The sequence below is a fragment of the Brienomyrus brachyistius genome, chromosome 20 (genome assembly GCF_023856365.1).
Source record: "Brienomyrus brachyistius isolate T26 chromosome 20, BBRACH_0.4, whole genome shotgun sequence".
Taxonomy (NCBI): Eukaryota; Metazoa; Chordata; class Actinopteri; order Osteoglossiformes; family Mormyridae; genus Brienomyrus; species Brienomyrus brachyistius.
In genome coordinates, this window is record NC_064552.1 from 4571179 (window position 1) to 4596746 (window position 25568).

At 51.7% G+C, this 25568-nt stretch overlaps 1 protein-coding gene across 6 annotated transcripts in view; it reads left to right on the forward strand.

Moving 5' to 3' along the window:
• The window catches only part of add3a (adducin 3 (gamma) a), a 63274-nt gene that overhangs the window by 34225 nt on the left and 3481 nt on the right, over positions 1–25568 (forward strand). For 4 of the 6 annotated variants that reach the window (XM_048987031.1, XM_048987030.1, XM_048987033.1 and 1 more), the window contains 12 exons: positions 9991–10222; positions 14218–14356; positions 14918–15069; positions 15551–15631; positions 17564–17713; positions 17912–18055; positions 18158–18256; positions 19897–20070; positions 21012–21275; positions 22008–22124; positions 23047–23130; positions 24862–24985. In XM_048987031.1, the coding sequence (XP_048842988.1) occupies positions 10025–10222; positions 14218–14356; positions 14918–15069; positions 15551–15631; positions 17564–17713; positions 17912–18055; positions 18158–18256; positions 19897–20070; positions 21012–21275; positions 22008–22124; positions 23047–23130; positions 24862–24985 (1726 nt within the window). In that variant the 5' untranslated portion in view covers positions 9991–10024. Of the gene's footprint in view, positions 1–6482; positions 6784–9990; positions 10223–14217; positions 14357–14917; positions 15070–15550; positions 15632–17563; positions 17714–17911; positions 18056–18157; positions 18257–19896; positions 20071–21011; positions 21276–22007; positions 22125–23046; positions 23131–24861; positions 24986–25568 lie in introns of those variants that run through there. The other 2 variants (XM_048987029.1, XM_048987034.1) reach the window with 2 other exon arrangements.

Consider the following 25568-nt stretch of genomic DNA (forward strand, 5'->3'; position numbering starts at 1 on the left):
GCTGCACTGTGTCTCAGGGGCTTATAACGTCCACTTGGCTGGAATTGTCACTCAGGAAGCACTTTCAGGAGAAATTCTGACTGCTCTGCATATTTGCTGCTTTGCCCAGTCACATCTACGCATCTTAATGTGTTCCTTGGCTTTCTGTTTTGTATACAAGTCACCAGGGTGATTTGTGCTGGTAAATCATTTTGCGAGGCTAATTATTGACCAAGTTGTTAATTTACCATGTGATTCTGTCGTTGGTCAGTTCCATCTTTATATAAACTCCACAGCTATAGATGTACATAATTCTTTTTCCTCACTATGCAGTTGGACTTGATGGTTTTGGTATGTGACGTCTTGATGTGCTGCAACATCTGTCTGTTAGTTCACTGAAGTTTTTCCAGTGTCATTTAGTTATTTGGGTCTTGACCCCAGTCCTGTTATGCGACGTTTCACTTCATTTGGCGCATGGCATGCGGCTGTGTCCAAGGGACCCGTGTGCGTAGGCCGCTGTTTTTTCAACAGGTTGCGCATTTGGACAGGTTGCACATTTGCTAACAAGTTTGACAGAAGCATAGCTCGATATATACCATATAGCGACAAAGGACGCGAACCCACAACCTATAACTTACGAGTCCATTGTTGTGAGAGAACGAGTCCTGTTACAGCAAACTCTTAGAAACGCAGTTGTAGATAAACAACCTCTCGCGAAATATACATTTTGACTCGCATAGCAGCACTGGGCCTCTCGGCCCCCAGCTACCTACTGTGCTAGTGTGGCACCGTAGCCTTGCAGGGCACAGGACCCTTTATCTTGGGGTTAAATGTTACCTCAGGCTTGTTGCGTAATCCCCAGGTTCAGGGGGGTGGGCTGGGGAGCAGAGACCCCCTTTTTATAAAGCCCTGTCATTCTGGTTAATCGCTACGTCCGTTTTAAGCTGTGGTCTTTGCCTGGGATATATAGATGGCAGCGAAGTGCTAACCAGCTGTTAGACCCGGAAGCCGCGTCTGACGCATGTCTGTCGTGCTCCAGGCCACTGCTACCCTCGTGACTCTCATGGAACCAAAAAGCAAATAACGTTTTCTGCTGATCATCGTGTTACTTCTGCAAGTAGCTAGCCCCAGTACTCGCTGGGAGAGCCGGTCCTTCTTGGGCTCAAGCCTGCGGAGGCTTGTTAAAACACACACATTTGTGGGCTGCTCATTAAATCCATAATTGCAGAGTCGTTCAACAGAAGAATGTGTTTTCTCCCCCCCCCCCCCCCCCCCCCACTCACCGTCGTACTTGGGGCTGGACCGCCAAGGTCATCCTCTCCCTTTCTGTCCAGTTTGCGGTTGACTGGCCTCGTGTTTTTTTTTTTGGTAGCAGAAAAGCAGACGATTAATGAACTGTTCAGATCGGCAAACGGCGCCGGGCCTTTTTGCGAGCTCATGCAATGCCGGGTTCGCCTGTGACGGACCCGCCAACCTCTGCCAGCCTGGTCTCCAGTTAAGACCATCTTGACGTGACACAATAGCGCACATTAAAAACAAAAATATATATATGGTGGTTTTCAGCAGAGGATCTTCCAGTACATTTTCCAGACTAGAAAAAAAAAACCTCACTTCTCCAGGCTGGACAACTGAAAGAAAATCACTGGTCCTGTTTGTAAGGATCTGAGTTGGGTTAGTGAATTATCACAGTCTGCTAAATGTACATCGAAAGAGGAGCAAAACTACTACAGTATCCTGATATCAGCTGAGCGAAGCAGGGCCGGTTTTCAGTAAGTTGCCCTCGTGATCTTGCTATGTGTAGCGAGTCGGGAGTTTGAGGAGGAAAGGACTCCCTGTTACCACATTAACTACCTATATTACTACATTAACTACCTGCATTACTGCATTAACTACAGTAACTACCTGTTACTCCCTGTTTATATGGCATTGTCACTTCCTTGTTGTGGAGATAGACGTGTGTACGGCGTAGAATTATAATGTGAAAACTTTGAAAGCTGCACCTCCAAGTAGGGACTGGTGAACCAAATAAAGAAAATCCAGCGTTTGCCTGTTTCTTTCCTCTTAAGGTGCATCCGGGGGAGGGGGGGGGGGGGGGGGGGCGGGAGAGAGATATCAGGGGCTTGACAGGAAACAATACTCAACTTTTTTCCCCTTGTAACTGTAGTTCCTGCAGCGTTGTAGTTCCTTGCTGGCAAGTCTGCAGATCGACCCGCCAGGTGGCTGCAGGGTCTCGTCCCTGCCTCCCGTTGGTTTGCTCCACCCTTTGACTTGTTTTGCACCAACTAGCTCGTTGTAAGGAATAACTCGAGGCACGATTTTTTTTTTTCTATTTTTCTTTTCAGAGGGTAGACAACATATTGTCTTAATATCTGCAGCGCCGTTAGCTTGTTCCAGTCATAAGCAAAGTGTTTGTTTTGTTTGTGTCAGCTGCCTGGCAGGTGCCGTTTTTCGCTCGGGTTGTCTGGCAGCCGACATCCAGTGTGTCTGAAGGTCGGTGGGACGATTCGCTCAACATCAGATCCATGAGGAATGCTTTGATACTTATCTACCTTTACCGTCCGTCAGTCTTCGTAGCACTTTGTCTGAAGCTGACCCGTGCCTGACTGTTTCGCCTGTTACATACACTGATGGAAAGAAAAGGTGATGGGGGTTCTTTTTGGGGGGGGGGGGGCACTAGTATGAAATCCTCTGTTCAAATATTTGACCCGAGGCTATAGATGAAAAGACATCACTGAGTTTCTTCTGGTGCCGTTATAAATCGCATGCCTATTGATTTCAAGACCCCACCCCAGCTCAAGGAACTCGGGGTATTTCACTCCTGCAAACTTCCCTTTGACCTTAGTGTCCAGTGAAACACCTCCCACCTAGAATCATGTTTTCTGTATTGTGGTTCCAGTTGTGGTTTGGAATTTTTTTTATTTATTTTTTGCCTTTGACGACCCCCCCCCCCCCCCCCCAATGTTTCTTGTTAGTTTTCTAACCAGCCCCCCCCCCCCCACACACACACACACACACACACACACACACACACACACACACACATCCAGCGGTCATCATTTTGAGGTGGTGGAAAACAAACAAACCGCCGACATCTGATTAAATTGCAGGCCTTGATGAGAAGGGAGGGGGCCAGTGTTTCTCGTCAAACGCTAATTTGGCAGTGTAGTGATTTTGTGAAACGTGCAGTTTGTTTGAGTTCGTGGTCTCGGGTCTGAGACCTGGTATCACAGTCAAAGGTAAAGGCTGTGTGTGTGTGTGTGTGTGTGTGTGTGTGTGTGTGTGTGTGTGTGTGTGTGTGTGTGTGTGTGTGTGTGTGTGTGTGTGTGTGCGCGTGCGTGTGTGTGTGCACGGTGCTGATAGTGCAACTACAGTCTCTGCAATGTTGAGAGTTTAAAGGGTAACGAGAGTGTCTCAGGCTTAATGATTAACACCTGCTGAAAGATTCGTGCCCCTGCAGTGGTTTGTGTTGCTTTGGGCAAAGGCCCGAATTTGTAATGCTGTCCATTGGGGCAGCTGGATTTAAACCTGTGCTGAGGCAAACAGGCGCACTGGGTAACACCGTCCCACTGTCCGAGGCGTTTCAGTTAAAGTGATGGCAGGAGTCCAGCTCACGAGTCACTGGTTATCACTGCTGCCGTAGCAACTCATTGTTTGCTGCAGACGTGAACTTGAAAGTGAGCACAGTGATGTTTTGAAGCCTGAAATCTTAAGACATGGGGTGTGTTTGTGAGATTAGAAATGAAGATCTGGTGCCATCGATTATTACATTTAATTAGTTTTGGTTTTTGTTGGCGTTTAAGGGCCATTCAACACCTCTGCGTTTTCGTTCCGTAAGATTTATTTCCTCGCTTGAATATATTTTTGCAGTACTGAGTAATGAGTAATCCATCAAAGTCAAAAATTAATCACAAATTTTGCAGCCTGGATAACTGACGTCACCGTGGAAATTGGAAGGTAAAGGCGTCGTAGATCTTGAATCTCTGGAGGCTATGAATTAGCAAGCTTAGGTTTGCGACGTTACATTTTTCTCCCTCTCCTCGTCATAACTGTGAACGCAGCACATGTGAACCATAGCAGTCAACAGCATAACAAAATTAGCTTATGAAGCAATGGGCTTGTGTGGGGGCCCCGGGGATGGTTTTTATTACTGGGGAACCAGGCGTCGGGTGTGGTCAACTCTTCATATCTGAAAAATCTGTGCTCTTTCTTTTTTATTTTCCCCAAACTTCTTGGGAGTCGGCCAGGTCTCGCCTCATGACGGCTCCCTTCCAGAGCAGTTTTCTCTTGTTCATCCTTTTCCAGAAGACATCTAGGAGTTGTTATGAGAGGGACTGACTGACTGGGCAAATCATTGCTTGCTTCCACCCAGCGAGATGCTATTCCTTGCCCGGCCTCTGGGTGGCGCTGCGGTAACGTGCTCCTCTCCAGGTGGCAAGTGCTTCTTCCCCACATTTACAAAGCATGTTTTTTGAACGATGCACTAAATCCCGTCCTGTTTGGTGTTTTGAATGCTTGGAAAGAGTTTGCCGGGCCCCCCAAGTGTCCAGGTGGCCCCCTCCCTAAACCTAGACCTAAGTGGTCAGATATGGGCAATGTCATCCATCTGATTTAATGAGTAACCCCCTGGTGGTAGAATCTGGGCATTTCAAAAGGACTAACTGGCTGAGGTAGCCCGCTAACGCTCCAGTGTGCTATCATTAGTCTTCCAGCAACTTGTTTGTCACAGATTGTTGGTGTGTGACATATCCTGTAAGCACCAGCATGACACACAAACCAGGAAGCAGGGAGTTGGCCCTAGGTAGGGTAAACATAACATGACTGTGAGATGTGATGATCACAGCATTTCAGGTGGACAGACCGGACCAGTTTTTAGCATCCTGGACTGCAGTAGCCCGAAGGTGTCAATCGCTGTCAAAAGTGGAATATTCTGAGGCAGCCCCCTCCCCCAAATAATTTATAGTGGATAAGCCATAGTTATCTTTTGTCGGAGTAGCGAACAGCTACATGACAGCCTGTGGTAATTCTCCATCAAGTCTGCTATAAGTTCAAGCTGATCTCCAAACCCCACCCTGGGAGTGTCATCCCACCCTCCTGTCTGCCAGTGACAGTCCCACTTTCAGGTCTATCCGCTTCTCCTGAGGCGCGAATCGCATCCTGCCAAGCGCCATCGCTCCCACCTTCCTCCCGATCTCGTAGAAGATAAGTTTCCGAAGCAGGCTGCGGTATCCCAGCATGATACGCATGCTAAATGGCCGAGGAGGCCGGGCAGCGGACCGCGCCGGGTTAAATATTGACACAGCCGTCCTCTTCCTGCTGGCTCGCATACCAGACACCGACCCTAATAATTGTCCCTGATACACTGCGCCTGGCCCTCCTCACTTTACCCACAATGCACCTCTGGGGCCTTTTTTTTCCATGTCATCGCAGTATGTTTGTCATGGCCGACATTTAAGGCCCATGTGCCGTGAATCCTGAGTGAACGCATTGGCCAGAAGCTCAATTGCGGAGCTCAGCGGTGCGCAGAGCGCTCTCTTAAAATGTAAAGGTTAGAATGCAGGGGGTGTATCAACAGTCCTTTCATTTGCACAGTTGTGTAATAAAATGCAAGACGCAGCTGAAGGATGTTATTCAGCTATGTAACGCTATGTTCAGCTATGTAATCAGTCAAATAGACCCGCGTAAGCCGTGATCATAAAATCTGTGAAACGAGGTTTAATTTGTACATCTAATGCTTTTATCTAATAAATGTCTCACTGTGAATGACAAGAAAATGCTGAAAGATTTTCTGTTAACGGAACTAATTCCACGGTCATTTTCATGAAAGCCGTGTGTGTGTGTGTGTGTGTGTGTGTGTGTGTGTGTGTGTGTGTGTGTGTGTGTGTGTGTGTGTGTGTGTGTGTGTGTGTGTGTGTGTGTGTGTGTGTGTGTGTGTGTGTGTGTGTGTGTGTGTGTGTGAGTGAGTGAGTGAGAGAGATCAGGAGGCAGCGCGCCGGCAGCCCTTTCGTCTCTCTCTGATTACTCCCGGCAGTGTGCCGCTGCATACGGTGCAGGTTCCTTCGCAGGACCCTCCTTCCTGCCTTTGTCTGGGGCGCTGAAGTAAAATCCAGCTGCTACAATGCGTTCGGAGATCCTGATGGACGCAAGGCGGGCGAGGAGAGAGGGGAGTCGCAGCAGCGGTAGAAAGTTCAGGAGAGCAGAGAGAAGGGAGACTTGCCAGCAGTCACATGATAGTTGATTTTTATCTATGTTGTAACTGAGGTTTGTTTGTTTGGACAAATACATGTTTAAAAAGTGATGTATGTAATGCAAGTTTTTGTGGGCTGGGTGGGAAGTTGGCAAGTTTATATGGGGTTTGACGTCAGAAGTGCTGACCTTTGACCTCTACTCTAAAGGGGCGGCAGGGCTTTGGAGTAAGCCTGCGATTCGATTGGCCAAACAACAATGTGCACTCAGCAGTGGGCGGATTAGAGGAGTCACATGGTCCCTCAGCCGCTTTTCACACAAACACTCCCACACACACACACACACAGGCGCGCACACACACGCACACAAGCGCAGCTGTTGAAATCCTTTGCCCTGGGAGAGGAGCAACAACAGAGTGCGACGCTGTGGAATCGCGTTACTCAGGAGGCACGCTCCCGCCACACAAATAGGATGCACCGCAAGGGCGAGTGAATGAACTGGTTTGCCGCTTCCCTCTTTCCCATTCTGGAGCTAGTTTTGTGCTGGTGAGGACGGTGTCATGCTGCTTTTCCCAGGATACCCTGCTGCCCAATGAGAGACGCCAAAGAAACGGCAAAACAGGTGTGCAAACCGCTGTCAAAGTTAAACGAACTGTTAGTTTGAAGTGTTCAGGTTAGAATGGCTCTGTTCTGCGGCTTTGTGCGACGTTGTCTGCTTGATGTCTAGCAGCCCTGTCGCTGATTTGTTAGGAACTTTGTGCCTTTTTCCCCTCTGTTTCAGAGGAGCACACAATGATGTTTCTGTTCTTCGCCAAAGCAGTCTGTAGTACTTTCTGTTTTATAGTCGGCGCGAGTATCTCCACCCACCCCCACCCCCCCCGCCAAAGTCTAAGAACCTGCTTAGGATCGCCTGAGTGCCCTGCTCCATGCTTTTTCAGGAGTCATGATTTTCAGAATAGTGGGTGTGTTTCACCTGAAGCAGTATTTTGTGTTTAAGGTCAAAGGGATACTGACCAGAAGGATGGATCTCCTGGCTCTCAGGGCACTGCTGTTTCCTTCATGCTAAACGGGCATCTCGTTCTGACCACCGTGCCATTCCGCGATCCTGCCGAGTGACCACACCACGCCTCTTCATTTAAGCGCTTGCAGGATTTCATCATCAAAACGTTTCTGCAGATTTCAGCGCGGTTCCAGCGCCTCCCCTGTGCCGTGAAGCGTTTTCAGGCTGTAGTGCATGAGCATTAATCCATCGGAGCCGCGTGAAGCCCCCACCAATAGCGTCTTTGGGCTCTTTGGTCCGCACGTTCCACTAAAATTAGAATGGATTCTTTCCTGGTATTGTTGCCATTCGGTTTGAAACCCGACCTAAAAATGGCTCTGTACTAATTATAGGGTTAGCGGCTAAGAAAAGGCTGTTTCCTTGAGGTAATCGAAGCGGAACCACGAGAACAGGAGAGGTTACGTTTGAAAATAATGATGAAACCGAAGAGAGGGCTTTAATTGGGCCCCCCGCCCCCCACTTTTTCCAGGCATGTTTCCCGCCCTCCGGTTATTCGGTAATGTGATCTCGTTATCAGAATGTGGACGAATGGCGACGTCACTCTGAAGCGAACCTGAGAAACCCTCCTCGCCTGAGGCGGCATCCCGCCTGCCTTGTAGTCTGGCCGTGATTCTCGGGGTTGGGTTGGGGAGTTTGGCCGCAGAGGAGTCAATGAGCAAACCCATGAGCGCCCATTCACAATAAGCCATTGATAACTGACATGCAATCAAGATCTTGTGACTTGTAGGCAGTACACTGGGGTCCTCTGTTCGGTCGCTCTCTGGTCCCTCTGCATGCTTAGATCCCTCTAGAAATAGTCCACGGATGGATCTGTGCGCGGGGGTCATCTTCATCAAGCCTGATTTCGAAATACCGTTACTATGTGGGGGGTCCTGCTGTTCGATCACAGATGGTGCTCGTATACTTTATCAAGTTGGCCTATCAGAATCCTTCTAAATATATTTGCTGGCTATCTGCGTTACATCAGGTTAAGCTCTCCTTTGGAACAGGAGTTTGTTGATTGCACACAGAGAGATATGATTCATTGCGTTAACCAAAGCGTTTCTGGTTTCCTGGAGTATTGGAGACATGTAACTGAAACGTGGCCCAGACAAAGTTGTCCGTTTTCATAGTTGTGCCGCGTGACACATTTCCGCCAGTTTCGGTGGCATAGATGTTGGGGGCAACGCCCTAGACACGAAGCGAGGATGCCACAGTACGCTTTTTAAAAAATAAAATGGACGCGTACCAATCTGACGGCGCTTTACAACACGCTTGCACCAATGGCCGTTGGTGGTGGTTGAGGGCAAACTTTCAATAGAGTTTTTTGTTTGTATTTCTTTTATGGGGCTTTACCGGATGAATTGGGAATCTCCCGGATGCTGGATGGGTGAGGCGTGGCTTTCGGACTGACGCCCCTGTTGCTAAACTGACTCTCATCCACCCTGTCATCCGAGCTCCGTATGTCCCCTTAACGTCTCTTTCAAGGATGCAGAGGCCACTGGGCAGGGAAGTCGAGGGTCTCGAGGCAGGGCAAGAGTATTGATCTTCTGTTATTCGGGGGGGGGGGTTATTTAGGTCTCTAGCTCACCAAGTAATGTCAAGTGGGCTTTATTGTCATACCATCCATAAACGCACGGTAACATTTCCTCAGCACCACGGTGCAACGAGCCGCAAGCAACAAGGGGAGGATCTCGCTGTGCAGGACAGTGTTAAATGGGGGGGCTGGATGCAAGGGTTTATGTACTCGTTGCTTTGAAATTTCTGTGTAGACAACAATGACAATTCGCCAGGAAGATCCAGTGCTCTGTCTGATCTCAGACCCAGAGAGCTCGCGCCTTGGCCGTTGTCCCCTCCTTCGGTGTACATTGGCTCCTACATAACGGCTCTAGCCCCCCATCAGGCCGTCGGTCTCTCAGCTGCGAGGAAGAACGTTCTACGCTGGAGGGGGGAGATCTTTTGAGTTGAAAGAGAAGAACGGTGGAAACTGAAAAGAGGTCCCTCTTCCCTCATATTTTCCCCCACTCCTATGTGGCGAGCGGCAGGGTGTTGCTGCTTTTCGCGTAGAGGTATAGCTGGGGCGCGACCTGCAGACCCGAGACCTTTACAGTGGCCCTGGGAAGAGAGGGTTTTGGGCTGAATTTTTACTGTCATCTTGGGCACTGACTCTATAACAGAGGGCGAAAACAGGCTGTAAATTCCAGTTAAAGTTCCCACAGGATAAAAGGAGACCGTGAGGGGGCTGGGGGCGGGGGTGTGCTTCAACCACCCCCCCTCTTCAGCTGGCAAACGAACAGAGAGGGTCTGACAGTTGGGTGTTACTGGGAGACGACTTCTCAGTCATCAGGTCGGCCTTGTGTAATGCCGCCTTTTTAATGTGTCATCTGGGTCCGGAGTGAGATTCTGCCGGCCTGACATGAAGGAATCTGAGGGGGAAATATTTTATCTTATTTTATTTATTTTTTGCTTGAATTTCATGCTTGTTGAATAAGCTTTTTTGTGTCCTTGTGGGGGGGTCACAGAGAGACTTAAATGTACCGATAAAAGGCCCCCACCCCAGAGGGCCTGGAAAGTGTCATGTTAGCATCTGGCTATCAAATCGATTGTCCCCTTGGGGGGGGAGGGGGCCCTCGATGGCCGCCTGCTTCCTGTTTGTCTGGCAGGGTGTGAGCTTTATCTTGATGGCCCCCGGCTCCCCGTCCGTGCTGTACATCTGCCCCGCCTGTTTTTTCGGTTGAGTGCCGCGGGGCTGCTGTTTGACACCGTGCCCCCCTCCCCATGTTTTCGCAGGTGACGAGCGGCTTTCAGGACTGACAGACGAAGCATGAGCACAGCTGCTAGCCAAGGGGTGGTGACGACCCCCCCGCCACCCAGCGCCGCTGCCCACAAGGAGCGCTACTTTGACCGTGTCAACGAGAGTGACCCCGAATACCTCCGCTCCCGCAACATGTCCCCAGACCTGCGGCAGGACTTCAACATGATGGAGCAGAAGAAGAGGGTGACGCAGATCCTGCAGAGCCCGGTGGGTCTGCCCCCCCCCACTCCGTCACCTCGGGGTTCATGCTTAGTCCTGAATGAAACACATGATTTCACTACCCGCATCCCAGCCTTTATTTACCGGTTTGATGCATTACTGGAGTTTCTTCAGTACCAACAGCGGTAATGAGCCAAACTCCTGGTTTTTTCCCGCCAGAAATTTAGCTCCAGCTAAGGTTGAGATCCAGGAGGGCTTAAAAGCCGTATCGGCATGCTGGTTTGGCCCAATAGGAAGCATGTTAACCCAGACCCCGTCTACCGTGGTTGGAATAGCCGCATACTCTCCCATGAGGACCTTGCTGCTCCTTGTTTGTGTTTATGTTCTATGTACTGTCTGTGTTTGGGTCGAAGCCTGCCAGTAAACAGCCAGACACATCTTGCTTACAGAATCTGATCCAGATTCAGATCATTCCCGTTCCGCTCCCCCCCCCGCCCAGCTGTCCAGTACGTCAGGCTTTTGCACAATGCATCCTCAAGGCCGGCACCTGACCAATCCCGGTAGAGCGACCGTATCACACTCTGCGACCCCTCGGTCTCCGATTACCGCTCGGAGATGGTGTTTTCTCCCAAGGTGTCTGTTTTTACCAGGGGCATGCAGAGTCACGTTTGTCTCCAAACACTTCAGAAATGCCCAGATCACATTTGACCAAGGTGTGATACTCATAGGTGGGGGGGGGGGAGTTGGGTCTGTGAATTTTTTGCAAATTTTGGCATTGGGTGTGGGAGGGGAGGGGGGTGTAAGATCCCGAGCTGCTGAGGTCAGAAATCTCAGCGGTGGTTCGGGTGTGGCGGGGTCACTAACCCCCACCATCACACCCGCTGCGATTTACCGCGCCAGCGAATGACGCTGCGATCAGATTGCGCCGCTGAAAGGTCCCGATTATTTATGCTTCCTGCTGAGTGTAGAAGAAGCCGTCTTAAATATAAGGAAAAATATGCAGATGTATTTTTAATCGGCAGTGCGTGCGAGCAGAGACTCGGGCATTCAGTGGCAAACTGCCGCGCTGTGTATCGTCCGTGTCATGCGGCTTTGTTTTAGGGAACGTTTTTATTTCTGAAAATAAACACCCACGCAGCTTAAGATCTGCCTGTAAATAACAGCATCGATTATGTGATCCTGATTCGGCACTGTTCCTGTGATTTGCTGCCGGATGATTCGCTGGTCAGCCGGAGGACAGTTTCAATTGCAAAAGTTACTCGCAAGAAAAGAGGGGGGCAGAAATGTCCCGTAAACATGTCAGAACTCTGCCTCTCTCTCTCTCTCTCTCTCTGGTTCTCCACCCTTTCCTCAAGCTACCAGGGGAGTTTCTGCTCTCGGTTCCTCTGCAGGGAGTTCCTCCTACTCGGAGGTGCTGCCCACCCTCTTTTTTTTGTTTTTGTTCAGTCCAGCCGCCGCTGGCATTGTCATCGAGACAGACTCGGCATTGCCGTGTTTATTTTCTGTGCGGCGCTGGGGCGCGCGCCGCCGGCCCTGAGCACGTGCAGCCGCAGCATTAAAGGGCTGACAATGGGCCGGCTGCAGGCCTGCGTGTGTTTACGGCAGGCCTTATCCTCCCGCGATGACGGCTCTGATTGCCTCGGGCGGCACTACGGTTTGGAAGGTGCTCCTCCGTCATTTAAGGGGTGCTATTATCGCTGAGACGGCTTTAATTTTGCGGATATGTGTTGCAAATTAAAATGAACTGTTGGCTACAGAGATGCACGTGCAGGTGTTTAATACGGAGGTTTATTAAAGACTGTGAGTGTGGTTCTGTTTCTGTTCTTTAATGGTGATTGCTAGGTCTAAAATCTCGCTCTTTGGTGTTTAATTTTGTCTCCGGTGCCTGTTTGTCAGCCTGTAACTTGAACGGGACGTGTCATCCAGCCTCACAGAGCCGTGGGTCCTCGACACCTGGAGCAGGACTCACAGCCGTTTATATGCAGCTGCTTCACTGTCCTCAGCTTCACTGTCCTCTGCTTCACTGTCATCGTGTTCCTTCTAGATGGACTCTGCCGCGCCCTAGATGGACTCTGTCGTGAGGGTCAGGCAGTCGCCTAGAGTCTCCGCAGAGTCCCAGCTTGGCCCTTTAGCTGCTTGGACCTGCTTGCAGTGGTCAGGAGTGCGGGGGGGCTGTGCTGGGTCAAGCAGGGTGTTGGGTAAGGAGCTCAGCAGAAATGGGATCCCCTGGGGTTTGGCCTGGGTCAGGGTGCTGAGGGAGGGGGGCACCGGATTTACAGAGTTCCCTCGGAAGAGCATTTACAGTACCCCCCCCCCCCCACAGGACGCTGGGAGCAGAAACTTGGCTCCTGGTTTCACAGTTCGGCCTTGGGGGGGGCTGGGATTTCAGCCCACAGCACCCTCCACCCCCTGACGGGGCCGAGTGTTTCCCATCCGCTCCCTCCGATGTTGCGGGGGGAGGGGCGTGGCCTGAGTCAAACGGCCGAAAAATGGTCTGCAGTCCTATAAAGTGGCCTGTGTCTCCATGGCCGCTGCGTGTTGCGGCTTCGTCACTCGGACGCCTCTGGCTGTCGCCCCACCGGTTTATGCGCAAGTCCTGCTCCGGCAGTGTTGGGAAATGACTGACTCGTGTCGGTATTGTGCAAGCCTACCCCCCCCCCCGCGTTCCGGTCGCCGCTCAGAGCCTTTTCTCTTTGTGCACAGTTGACCCCACCCCCCTGCCCCTCCCAGTAGGATGGCTGACTTTTATTGCCTCGGGCTTGAAGTCTTTGCTATAAATATGTTTTTCTTGGGCCGTGGGCGGAGCCAGCGGCAGCTTTGGCCCGACGGACACATCTCCGTCCCTCTGCTTCACGACCCCCTGGGTCATGTTTGTTTTGAGATCCTCCTCCAACTTCCTGCGAGCGTCCGCTGTGATATTAAAAATGAAAACTGCCGAAAATGAAAGTTTCCGTAATGGGCCGCAGCTAATCCCGTTTTCGCTGCCCGGCTTGACGCGGTGATTCAAAGCAGCTAAGAAAATGAACCTGCCCCCCCCCCCCCCTCCCCGCCCGAATGTTTTTCTGGCGAGTTCGAGGCCAGGTGCCCTTTGCTCAAGGCCACAGCAGCGGGATTGTGCTTCCTTGACATCTAGAGATCGAAGGGTTGTTTCTTGTCCGCTTCATTGCGTTCGCCATGGCGACCAGCCCAGCGGTGCCAGCGAGATGGCGCCGTGTGACGACCTGTGCCAGCCGCCGTGGGGTCCGGCGCCCTTGCGGTTCCAGAACGGTCGGAGGTTTCCACGGTAACGCCCGGCTTTCTGCGGCATGGACGGCTCGCTGTGGGAACAGGAAAAGCGGAGAAATCCCTACATTCTCGTGCCATGGCCTTCGGAAGGGGTCAGAGACGCTGGAAGTCTCGGCCAGCAGCCCAGCTGGTGTTTTCCCAGCCTATAAACGCGCGTGGAGGCGGGTCAGAGGACGGCCTTTAAAGGCTCCGCCCACTTCCGGTTCCAGTTTACACATTTCTCCTGTGCACTTGTACATGAGATGTTTAACTGTTACTTGGAAATACGAACACTAGTTTTCCTATATCCTGTTCCTTTATCCAGGTTCAGTGTGAATCCTGGTTTTGGAGGTATTAAATGTCACCTACTGAATTGTAGTACGTTGCATTTAATTATCCTGAGTGTGTTTTTATTGAATCTCCTTTTAACCGAAGTCCTACGTTCCTAATGAGTCGACACGGTCGGGGTTCTGTCTCAAGTCGTTAAATTTGAGTCGCTGGGTCTCCTGAAGTCTGACATTGCGGTGATCGCACGAACGGAGGCTGTCAGCCCTCATAACGGGCTCTCGAGCGTCCTAATCTGGTGCCAGAAGACCAGGACGAGGATTTATCCCATCTGACTCTGAGACTCTGTAGCCCGGCCAGTCAGGTGCTGAACACGCCAAGACCAATTAGATCAGTTCTGCAGGCTGACCAATCGGATGGACTCGCCCACAGGCCCTCTGAAGGCTGTATTCATGAGCCTGCTTGGCTCTCTCTCTCTCTCTTTGGTTTATCAGGCCTTTAAGGATGAGCTGGAAGGACTGATCCAGGAACAGATGAAGAAGGGGAACAACCCCTCGGGGCTACTGGCCCTGCGACAGATCGCCGACTTCTTCATGGCCAGCTCGGTGGCCGGCTTCTCCTCCTCCCCCCTCAGTGAGCGCCACCGCCTAGCTGCACCCCCGGCACGCATGGGGAAGCACCTCTTTCACGTTTCCTTGTGTTAGCTTTTCCTCTCGTGACGTGGGTGTTTATCTCTGGGATCAGTCTGCCGAGTCTCTGTGGGTCTTTGCCGGTTGGTCTGTCGAGTGTTTCGTTTGGACCTTTTGCTCTTTGGTCATTTGCTTGCACTTCTGTGAGCCCTATTCCAGTGAAGCCGGGGGTCTTTGGGGTAAAATGCTCCCAGATGGTCCCCCCCCCACTGTGAAATCCTATGCCATACTGTCGTAGCACATGCCTCTGCTGGGCCTTATTTAAATGAAACATAACCAGGATAGCCGGCCCACTGATTCTGGTCTCTGAAGCTCAGCGTAAATACCCCCCCCCCACCCCCCCCACATGACTCACCTGTTAAGGCTCCATTATATGCAGAAGGGTCTGTAAAGTTAAAGGCTATAATGCAGGGGATCTGCTACGGGCCTGGTACATAGAGGCATTTTGCTGTACCATTTTCTGAACCCATGTTTTCTATGTGCCTGCCCCCCACCCCCACGCCAGGTCTCGGGATGGTCACTCCCATCAATGACATGTATGGGGTGGAGTGTTCCACGCTGGCCAAGGGGGAGAAGCAGATTCGCTGTAAACTGGCCAGCCTCTACCGCCTGGTGGACCTGTTCAGCTGGGCTCACTTCTCCAGCTCCTACATCACCGTAAGTTCCCCCCTACCCACCAAAACCCGCCACTTCTGCCTCTCGATGTTCCTCCGTATTCTCTAGGTTGTGAGTGTACTCCCCAGAGAGCCTGGCCTGCTTCAGCCTGTCTAGGTATGGCACAGCCCAGCTGTAGATTCTGCTCGGAGGCCTGGCTTGTCAGCTAACTTTCGGTTTAATTCGGTTAATTTTTATATAAAGTGCCTTTCCCACAATGTGTTCGCCCTAAAGCACCTAACGGGGATTGGGCAGGAACAATGCTAGCAGATCTGCAACACATTAAGGGTGACGTCAGAGCCGACGAACAGCCATTGATGTTTCACGCATTCCGAAGTTGGCATGACAACGGAAGCTCCCATCTCCCGGGTGACCATGTGACTGTTAGTCTGATAGAGTTCCCCTGCGTAACGGGGGGCGGATTCTCCTGTCCTATTGGCCTGTGAATCCTTTCTGTCGATGATTTAATTTCTCCTTCTGTCAGGTTCGCATCAGCAAAGAGCAGGACCACATCCTGATCATCCCCCGAGGCCTGTCCTTTGCAGAGGCCACGGCAGCCAACCTGGTAAGTGCTCGTTCTAGTCCCAAGGGGGCCCTAAAGGGTGCCGGTGTTAGCCTGCAGAGGGGGCCCCAAAGGGTGCCGGTGTCAGCCCGCAGAGGGGGCCCCAAAGGGTGCCGGTGTCAGCCTGCAGAGGGGGCCCCAAAGGGTGCCGGTGTTAACCCGCAGAGGGGGGTCCCGGGCACCTTGGTGTGGGTACCAGTGTTAGCTCGCAGAGGGGCGTCAGCTTTCCGGTTAGTTAATCAGCAACCTCTTTATCCAAAATATATAAACAGAGAATTGGATTAACTGAAATGCGAGCCTTGGCAAGCGGCAGTGTCGCATGCTGGCATCGCCGCAGTAACTGGTAGGCATGCGATCCTTTTGTCTCCCTGCATTTTCTCCTCGATAACGATGTTCCTGTCCCGCTCCTCCCTGAGGCGGCGTGGCGTGACCTCAGGCGTGTGTGAGCGGCTCCCTCGCGTCCATGGTGTCGCTTTCCGTTGCAGCTCAGCAGTTGCCCCCCCCCTCCCCTCCCCCCCCCCCCCGGAACTATCAGGCCGGCCGACGCCGCATGAATAAATATGTCTCCGGTTTTGCCTCGAGTTGTTCCTCAGGGTGTGATGAGAGGAAGTTTCTTTGATTGCCTCTGTAAAGCAGTCAGACCGTCTGGGGCTCAATCCAACTTCCCTTGCAGGTCGTTTTAAGACGTTTGATCAGTCGTTTTGTCTCAGAATGGGATTAATCCCTAAATCGCTTTGTGGGTGCGGTGCGTCGCTCCAGGAAGGACGCTGAGGGCACCCCGAGCGCTGCCCGAATTCCCCAGCATGCTTTGCATGTGGACCTACCTGCCAGCCGAGGGGAAATAGGGGACAGCTGACAGAAGAGGGACACGTCCTGCTTTTTCAAGAGGAAATGTGACGGCAGGGAGCCGGCCGTCCGAATCACACTACAGCGTGATCTATGTCATGTTTCATCATAACATTTTACTTAATGGCATTTTCAATTGCAGTTGACTTCTTGGTTGGACGAGAGCTCTCATGCTGTCTCACACACAAGGAATCCGGGCCCCTCTTTGCTGCAGCACCAGGCTCCACCTCCTTCCGGTCGTTTCTGCCATATTCCCACGTGCTTCCTGCAGACGTTTTGCGCCACATATGGGCAGCATTGCGAGGCGGGGGCCCTCTAATCTGTTTTTTAATGTAGTGCCCCCAGCCCGTCCTCTCCAGCACGATGTTTTCCAGCAGGGCCCCTGACGCCGTTCTGTGAACCGTTGAGTAATCAGTGCATGGGAGTGGCAGTTTAATTTAATTACCACGCATGTTGTCACTGGGGCTAGGGGGTTTTTGGGGGGTGGGCGGCGTTGGTTTTCAGAGGAAATGCCATCGGCGTAGGCGATGGGCTGTTTACAGAGTTTGGCGATGACGCACACGGTCGCTGGACGGGCTGACGATCCGTTGGCAGCAAGCTGACCCCAGACACTGACCCGCTCCGCTTGTTGACGGACGGATCAAGGGCAAGTTCTGGTATTTTCTGTCCAGAGATCATCATTGCATGACTTTGTTTTTTCTCATCGTCCAGACGGCATTGAACTCTGAACATGTGACTCGGGAAGATTTCATTTGCTCTGACAGGCTTCGCTTGTTTGTTCAGTGATCATACTTAATGTCATTACACATGGGGTGGGGGGGGGAAGGGTCTAACAGATGTGGCGGGGAAGTGCATTTGTGAGAAGAATCCACCCAAATCGCTCTCAGATGTGTTGAGGAACCTCCCTCGTGATGGAGATTGCAGATGTGAAATGTTGACGCCATTAATAGTAGTAGTAGGTACGCTAATAGTTGTCCAGGCTCCACGTTTCTGAAGACTTGTGTGTTCCGTACAAGGTCGCTTAGCGGCGGTACGCAGGACGTCCCTCCTCTCCATGGAAGCCACACCTCCGCGTTCCTCTGTCCCCAGGTGAAGGTGAACATCCTGGGTGATGTTGTGGACCAGGGCACCACCAACCTGCGCATCGACCAGCCCGGCTTCAGCCCCCACGCAGCCATCTACTCCGTGCGGCCCGACGTTCGCTGCGTGGTCCACGTGCACACCCCCGCCACCGCCGCTGTGAGTGCCCGGCGGGGCGGGGGGGGGGGGGAGGGGAGGGGGTGTTTCCAGATTGAAGTGAACCAGAGCCGGAAAAACATCCCAGACGAGGGTCCATTTCAGTAGCGGCTCGCTGTGCTCTGCCACCCTCGTTCGGCTCGTTGCGGCTTTGGGCATTTCTGCACCCCTGGTCCTGACTCCATGGCTTCCTGGCTGCAGGTCTCCTCCATGAAGTGCGGCATCCTGCCCATCTCCCAGGAGGCCCTCATCCTCGGGGACATCGCCTACTACAACTACCAGGGATGCCTGGACGAGCAGGAGGAGCGGATCGAGCTGCAGAAAGCCCTGGGCCCGTCTGCCAAGGTGAGCGACAAACACCCCCCCCCCCCCCCCACCCCTTTGCTCCCTTATGGGCTCCCCTTCCCGCATCCTCACCTGGTGTCTGGACATGTGTCCGCTTTGCAGGTGCTGGTGCTGAGGAACCATGGTGTGGTGGCGCTGGGCGAGACCATGGAGGAGGCCTTCCACTACATCTACTCTGCGCAGTACGCGTGTGAGATCCAGGTACCAGTGGGAGCCTCACCCTCCAGCCATAGCGTCAACTGTAGTGTTATAACATAGCTGGCGTTAGTGTTACCGTCGGCATTAGCGTCTGCCTTAGCATTAGCGATAGCGTCTGCCTTTGCATTAGCGATAGCGTCTGCCTTAGCATTAGCGATAGCGTCTGCCTTAGCATTAGCGATAGCGTCTGCCTTAGCATTAGCGATAGCGTCTGCCTTAGCATTAGCGATAGCGTCTGCCTTAGCATTAGCGATAGCGTCTGCCTTAGCATTAGCGATAGCGTCTGCCTTAGCATTAGCGATAGCGTCTGCCTTAGCATTAGCGATAGCGTCTGCCTTAGCATTAGCGATAGCGTCTGCCTTTGCATTAGCATCACTCACACAAGCGCAACTGTTTTTGCCGTTCCCTGTTCAGTCTTGGAATGACACAATCATGATGTAATGGCACCAGGTAGCAGACATAAGTTTCTCGGTGATACCAAGAGTCAAGTAGCTCGGCGTAAATAAATATGTCAAAGGATTAAGCAGAATAGCCACATCATTGTGCTATTAAAGTGGCTACTGGAAGTGGCACGGCAGTCACGTGTGAAAAAGTGAGGCACGCTTTTATATGCTGGGCGTGCGCCCTGTGGATCCCGACACACTCACACCCTGTGGTGTGAGCACCCTGCCCCCCCCCCCCCCCCCACACACACACACACACACATTTTTATCCCTGGTTCAGCTTCCCAAGCCGGTTTAACCAGCAGCAGTTCCTTTCATTAAAACGCTGCAGATCTTCCTCCTTCCAACACGCTTTTAGCTGCCTGACTGCTCCTGCCTTAAGTCTACACCAAGACTCCCCAAATCCAGTCCTGGAGGGCCAATAGTTTGCTGGAATCTTCTGTAACAGTTTGCTCACTTCCCTTCTCAAACACACCTGCTAAACCTGGTAATTACCTGGTGAATAAGGTGCGTTAAGCAGGGAAATCTGCAGACTGTGGTGCAGACTGACCCCCCCAGGACTGTAAATGGGGTTGCCCCACACACACACACACACACACACACACACACACACACACACACACACACACACACACACAGATACATGCACACGGCTTATGGACTGTATACTGTTTCCTGCTGAAGTCCATGTCCTCTGCGTCACTAAAGTTGAACTTAACCTGACTTTCTTCACTATAAATTACTGGTTGATGACCCCCCCCCCCTCCCCCACATGACGAAGTGGTTACACTGTAACATAGTAATAAAACTGTTTTGTTGTTAATACCAGGACTAAAAAGTCATTTTATCCTGAATTAGGTTAATGGGATTTAGTGGCATAGAAATCTGGGGGGTCTCACTGACTTGGGTGGGGGTGTAATAAGCGCACTGATCCAGCCCCATGAAGCAAACACAATAATCCGCACTGCAAAGCCTGTTTAATTTCTATAAATAAACCTGCTCTCTATGGCTGGGGCATATTAACCTTGTTGATCCCATAATATCCTGTCTTTCTGTGTAAATGAAAGGATCTAAACATGTTGTTCATTATTATGTATCTCGAAGTAAATTATGTCAGTCCATATGCGTGGGAGGCCCCCACAGGTGCAAAGCCACAAACAAGACCCCCCCACCCCATCTTCTTGATCTGTGCATCCTCAGGTAAACGCTTTCTCGTGTGCTGGAGGAATGGACAACCTCATCATTTTGGACTTGGAGAAGTACAAGCCCAGGACCCACGAGGTGGCACTGGCCGGGGTCAACATGGGCAGCCAGACCAAGTGGAAAGTGGGGGAGCTGGAGTTCGAGTCCCTGATGAGGATGCTGGACAACCTGGTGAGGCGTGGGGCCACTGGGGAGGGGAGGGGCCAAAGGGCGGGGCAGGGGGAGTTACCGTTCAAGGAGCTGCGGTCCGAACCTGCGAACCCGGCCGAGGAGGCAGCCGGAGCGAGGTACTCGACTGTAACTCCCCAAACCTAATAGGAAGATCTGCAGATCTTTGTGAAGATCCTCTGGCTCTCTGGACGGAGCCGGATCCTGCTTCCCCAATGCAGCTGCACGGTGTTGGCCTGCTGTGTGAATGTCCACACGTCGTTGTGCCGTGAGCAGGCCGGCAGTGCCACCACAAGCCCCGATGGTGCGTCTGTGTCACCAGCCTCGTGACCCCTGTGCTTATCTGACCGTGGTCACCTGAAGGACTCGTTAGCTGACTTTGAGTCATCGACCCTGGGCTCAGTGGCTCGCTAACGCACCAGAAAGGGGGGTTAGGCTCCTCCCAGCTGCCCCCCAAGTCCCCAGTATGCCTCCTATTACACCCCTCCGCTTGATAGCTGTGATCAGTCCCGCGTCTGAATCGCCTGGCCGAAACTCTCAGGGTGAAAATGAGACCTGACGGCTGGTATCAGTCCCAGCTGTGATCGCTGCCTCTGCTTAACGTGTTTGATGCTGTTTACCCAACACGTTGGTAACTGCAGCACAGAAAAACTTGAGAACAGAGATTTAAAAAAAAATAATTTAAAATCTGTCGTTTCAATGACTGTATTCAATGAGTAACTGTGTGTTAAACGGTTTACAAATTTAGATATCAAACGAAAACAGCTGCTTTTCAGAGTAGGACACTAAATTCGCTGCAGGAAACGTTACCCTGTTTCTCCTAGTAAGAAACTAACTGCTGGGGAGGGGAGAGCTTGACAAATTCAGGATGTTCACGGGGAGAGCAGGGGCCTGTAATTACCTTTCTGACAGAAGGGGGCGCTAAAGTGCAGTCTTGTTTTCAGGGCTACCGGACAGGCTACGCCTACCGACACCCGATCGTGCGTGAGAAGCCTCGTCACAAGAGCGACGTGGAGATCCCCGCCACGGTTACGGCCTTCGTGTTCGACGACGAGGACGGCGCCCCGCGGCGACCCTTGCGCCTCCTGTCCCAGCGGCAGCAGCGGGAGAAAACCCGCTGGCTCAACTCGCCCAACAGCTACACTAAGGTCAGCGTGGCAGAGGACGCTTACAGAGAGGAGTGCGGCAGCCCCCGGACCAAGACCATGGTGAGCTCCCATTCGTCACAGCTAGGGGGCGCTCGTGTGATCTGTTCTCTTGATCAGATGGCCAAACCTCAATGGTCAGGTTACAATTAGCATCTCGGCGGCTCATAGCGTTAGCTGAGAGCAGAGTCGTATCTCTTCTGCTCCCTCCCCTGTTACCACTATGGGCCACTTCAGGTCGTGATTGTGCTGTTTTACATGTGGAGTATCATGAATCAGTACCTATATCTCTCCGGCCCAGTTCTGGCATGAGTCTCGACCTCCACAACCAGCGAGCTCCCTGGCCGATTCAGGTCTGTCAGGTGCTACTGGCCCCCGCCCGGCCACCCCTATAGGAACCCTTGGAAGTATTGTCCTCCAGACAAACCAAGTGAAATTTGTGTACACAAAGGAACAGGATATGTACAACTATGATTGTGGCTTTTAAATGGATTTTAGTAGGAAATGAGAGTTTGAAAACTATTCAGTTCCCTGCCGACCTACGACAGGAACATCCTGTCTGGATTTGATATTTTTATTAGTGTCACGTTGTATTCTAAGTAACATCTGTATGATTGATTCTTCAGGGTTGGAGCAGAAGTATTGTTTGAGTTCGTCCGAATGATTTATGAGAGTTTTCGTATATGGTTATGTTGTAATAGGCTTTTATTTCGTACACAATACTGCCCTCGTGTGGAGACGTGGAGAATTGCATGCTTGATGTTCTTCATACCAGTACGTACTTTCGTCTTGCAGTGGATGAAGGCAGAAGATTCCAGCAACGGCAGCGGCACCGCAATCAGAATCGAGGACCCCAATCAATTTGTCCCCCTGAACACTAACCCAAGTGAAGTGCTGGCAAAGAGGAACAGAGTGAGTAAGGGGGGCTGCTCCCCCCACCATTAGCTCCTAGCCCAGGTTGAAGTGTGAAGACATGGGGGTTGGTCGTGGATTCACCGTAGGTGACTTTAGACAATGAGGGGGGGGAGGGGTGGGGGTGCAAGGTGAGAGAGCCTCAATGATCCAGATAAATAATTTGTAAAACCATAGTACATACACTTATTATTATTCCACATTGATATAACTAAACAAACCCACATTTAATTAAATTTTGTTGAATCTAATATGTTCCAGTGCCATTTTCGTCATTTGACCAGTAGAGGGTGCAGTTGCTCCCTTGGGTAATCGTAGCCCTGGGTATGTTCTCTGTCCGATGATGTTTAGACTGGGGGGGGGGGGGCTCAGTTCTGACGTACCTCGGCTGAATTCGCACAGTGGATCAGCTGCTTCCACTCCTGTCCGCTCTGTCTGCTAAAGATGAGTCAGCTGATTCTAGTCGGGGACGGGGGGGTCTTTTTGGGGAAGGAGGCTGGCTGATTAAAGGTACAGGAGCCCCAAAAAGCACAGCATTGCGGTTCCTGTCCAGTCCCTACAGGCCGACAATTATTGCCAGTTACACTGCAGCCCTTTCCTCTGACTTCTTTCATTGGCCAGTTGTCATGCAGGACTCTGATTCGCTGAATCACATTACAGCATTATGACATTAATCACCTCATAATTGTCCACATCTCCTCGGAATGTTAGTCAGGTACTTCAGTGACATCTTTTTTTCTTGTAGATAAAATGACAGGCCTGTTGGTACCACCAGTGAGCAGGGTGCTGATTAGTTTCCTACATGTTAATGCTCCGGCGGCTTGGCCTTTTGCTGGTTCAGATGTGCTTAAGCTTTTGTTCCGTGTCCGTCTTTGTTTTCTGTTTAGCTGCATTTTAACCGACTTCCTGCTATGCTTTACAGATCCGGGAGCAGAACAGACACGACCTCATGACAGCCGGGCCACAGTCGCAGGTGTTGGCTGGAATCGTAGTGGATCGTCCGCCGGTCAGTCCCACCATAACTGCCTCGTTCCTCGGCGTCTGGTCACATGGCGATGGGCTGATCGTGCCCTTTACACACTTGTGTTTAACATGTTTCATTTATATCTTGATCTCTTTGCTCAAACTGGATTCTGAATAACCTCGGTTGGCTCTTTAACCTGTAATATTTTTCAGTTTATATATTTTAAAAATCATCCAGCACATTGTAGTGGTGCATCTTATTATTGATGTTGTACTGTTTTAATTTTGAAGTTAATTGTTTGAGGACCTTGCCTGGCCTGCAGAATGGCCTTTCATGCAGCAAAATGAACGGCAGACGGTGGAAGAAACACCTAAGAGACCTTAAATCAGCACATCTGCTGGTGTTGTGGCTGATGTCCTGCAGATGGATTAAGAGGGTGGAAGGAAACGCAGAATAATGCAATCTCTGCACAAATGAATTTAATCATATTATGTTGCTATATTGACAGTACTCACTAGGTGGCGCTAAGTGTTAAGCATCAGAGCAGCTTGCGGTTCATGCCGAATTGCTCTGCGCCAGCCTTGTGCAATGACATCAGGCTGTGAATTGTTGCATTTATTTATTTTATTTTATTTTTTCATCCCCTGGTCTAATTTCTCCCAAATTGTGGGTCAGGATCACGTTAAAATAATAACCGAGTGTTTTCAGATGCTCTTCCCAGGTCGTTTGTGGCTGCGTTAGTGGCTTTTGCTGTAACCTTAACCTCGCTGCATGACGTTTCGAGGTTTTCTTGAAGCGATTCGTGCTCCAGTTTTAAAATGAAGACCAGAAGTCGGCCTGGTAGTTTGAAGACGCGTGTAACGGTTACAGGAGTGAGAAGCCGTCAGCGCTGCTCCGTAACACCGGTGGACGGGGGCCATTTTGTGGGAGGACGCACACTGTGTAGCACATGGAGTGGAGAGAGACAACCAGATGGGGAAGAGGCACTTTGGACCTATAGCCAAAACACTGAGGGTACTGGCCTCTTATTCCTGATGACGTTTCTGGATCGGACCGTATCTACAGCAGGCAACTGGGTGACCAAAGGGTCCCCCCACCTCTGAGCACCCAGGAGGGGGCTCAACTCTGTACCACGACTACCCCGATTCTCAAAACCGTGTTTTTGTGGGGTCCTTGCCAATTGTGTTGTTTTTGCCCCTCCCACCTGCAGAATTGAGCCAATGCCGTTCCAGTGTCAGATTCCCAAATATACGTGGGATGTAATTTCCGGTAAAACCATCCAAGATTCAGCCAGGTCTACTGCTCACACGGGCAGAGGCCTGACTCGTTTCACCATGAGGCATCCAAGCACGCGGCTCTGGCAGTGAACGCTAGTAACCTAAAGCCATGTGCCGCCGTATTCTTCGGTGTATACGTGTCCGAGCGCTTAGGCAGCCGTGTGCCGCCGTATTCTTCGGTGTATACGTGTCCGAGCGCTTAGGCAGCCGTGTGCCGCCGTATTCTTCGGTGTATACGTGTCCGAGCGCTTAGGCAGCCGTGTGCTGCCGTATTCTTCGGTGTATACGTGTCCGAGCGCTTAGGCAGCCGTGTGCCGCCGTATTCTTCGGTGTATATGTGTCCGAGCGCTTCGGCAGCCGTGTGCCGCCGTATTCTTCGGTGTATACGTGTCCGAGCGCTTAGGCAGCCGTGTGCCGCCGTATTCTTCGGTGTATACGTGTCCGAGCGCTTAGGCAGCCGTGTGTCGCCATGCCAACCGTGTCGGCCTCTCCGCAGCCCTTCGTGGCACCCGAAGATGACCAGATGGAGCCTCTTCCTCCCAACCCGTTCAACCAGCTGTCCGAGAAAGAACTGGAGCAGTACAAGAAGAACGTGGAACGTCGACAGCTTGGCGTCGAGGGTGAGGCCACCGGAACCCGGGGCATGGCCGTCACGGCCGTGCGTGTCCCTTTAAGACACGAGCGGGCTGTCCTTCCGCCTGGGTGGGGGGCGGGGGGGGGGCTGTGTGCTCTCAGAGGAGCGGGTCAATTTTAATTATCTTCCACGACGGAGCGCCTTTGAGGCAGGAATCGATGGGCTGCAGGGGCGACCCGGCCTCACTGGCGAGGAACTCCAGCATGGGGAGGGAGGGGTTAGCATAGCGGGAGGGACGACGGTCTGCCGCATGCCTGGCCATTGGCCACTGCATGTCACTGTCACTTCCCTCTAACTGCACTTTAACACGCGTCCTGTGCCAGGTGGCCGCTTTTCTGTTTACTACCAAACGACTTATAATCCTCGCCTCCATTTTTAACAGCCTGCAAGGTGTGTATGTGTGATGTCAGACATCTGAAGGTAGTCAGTAATGTCAGTGAGACGAGGACCTGTACCCCCCCCTCCCCGGGGAACCCCTCTGCCTTCTTCAGTGATGTGACACAATAACCCACCTCCCCAGCCCCTATCAACCTCTGGAAACTGCCTCCAGTTGACGTGATGTGGTGCAT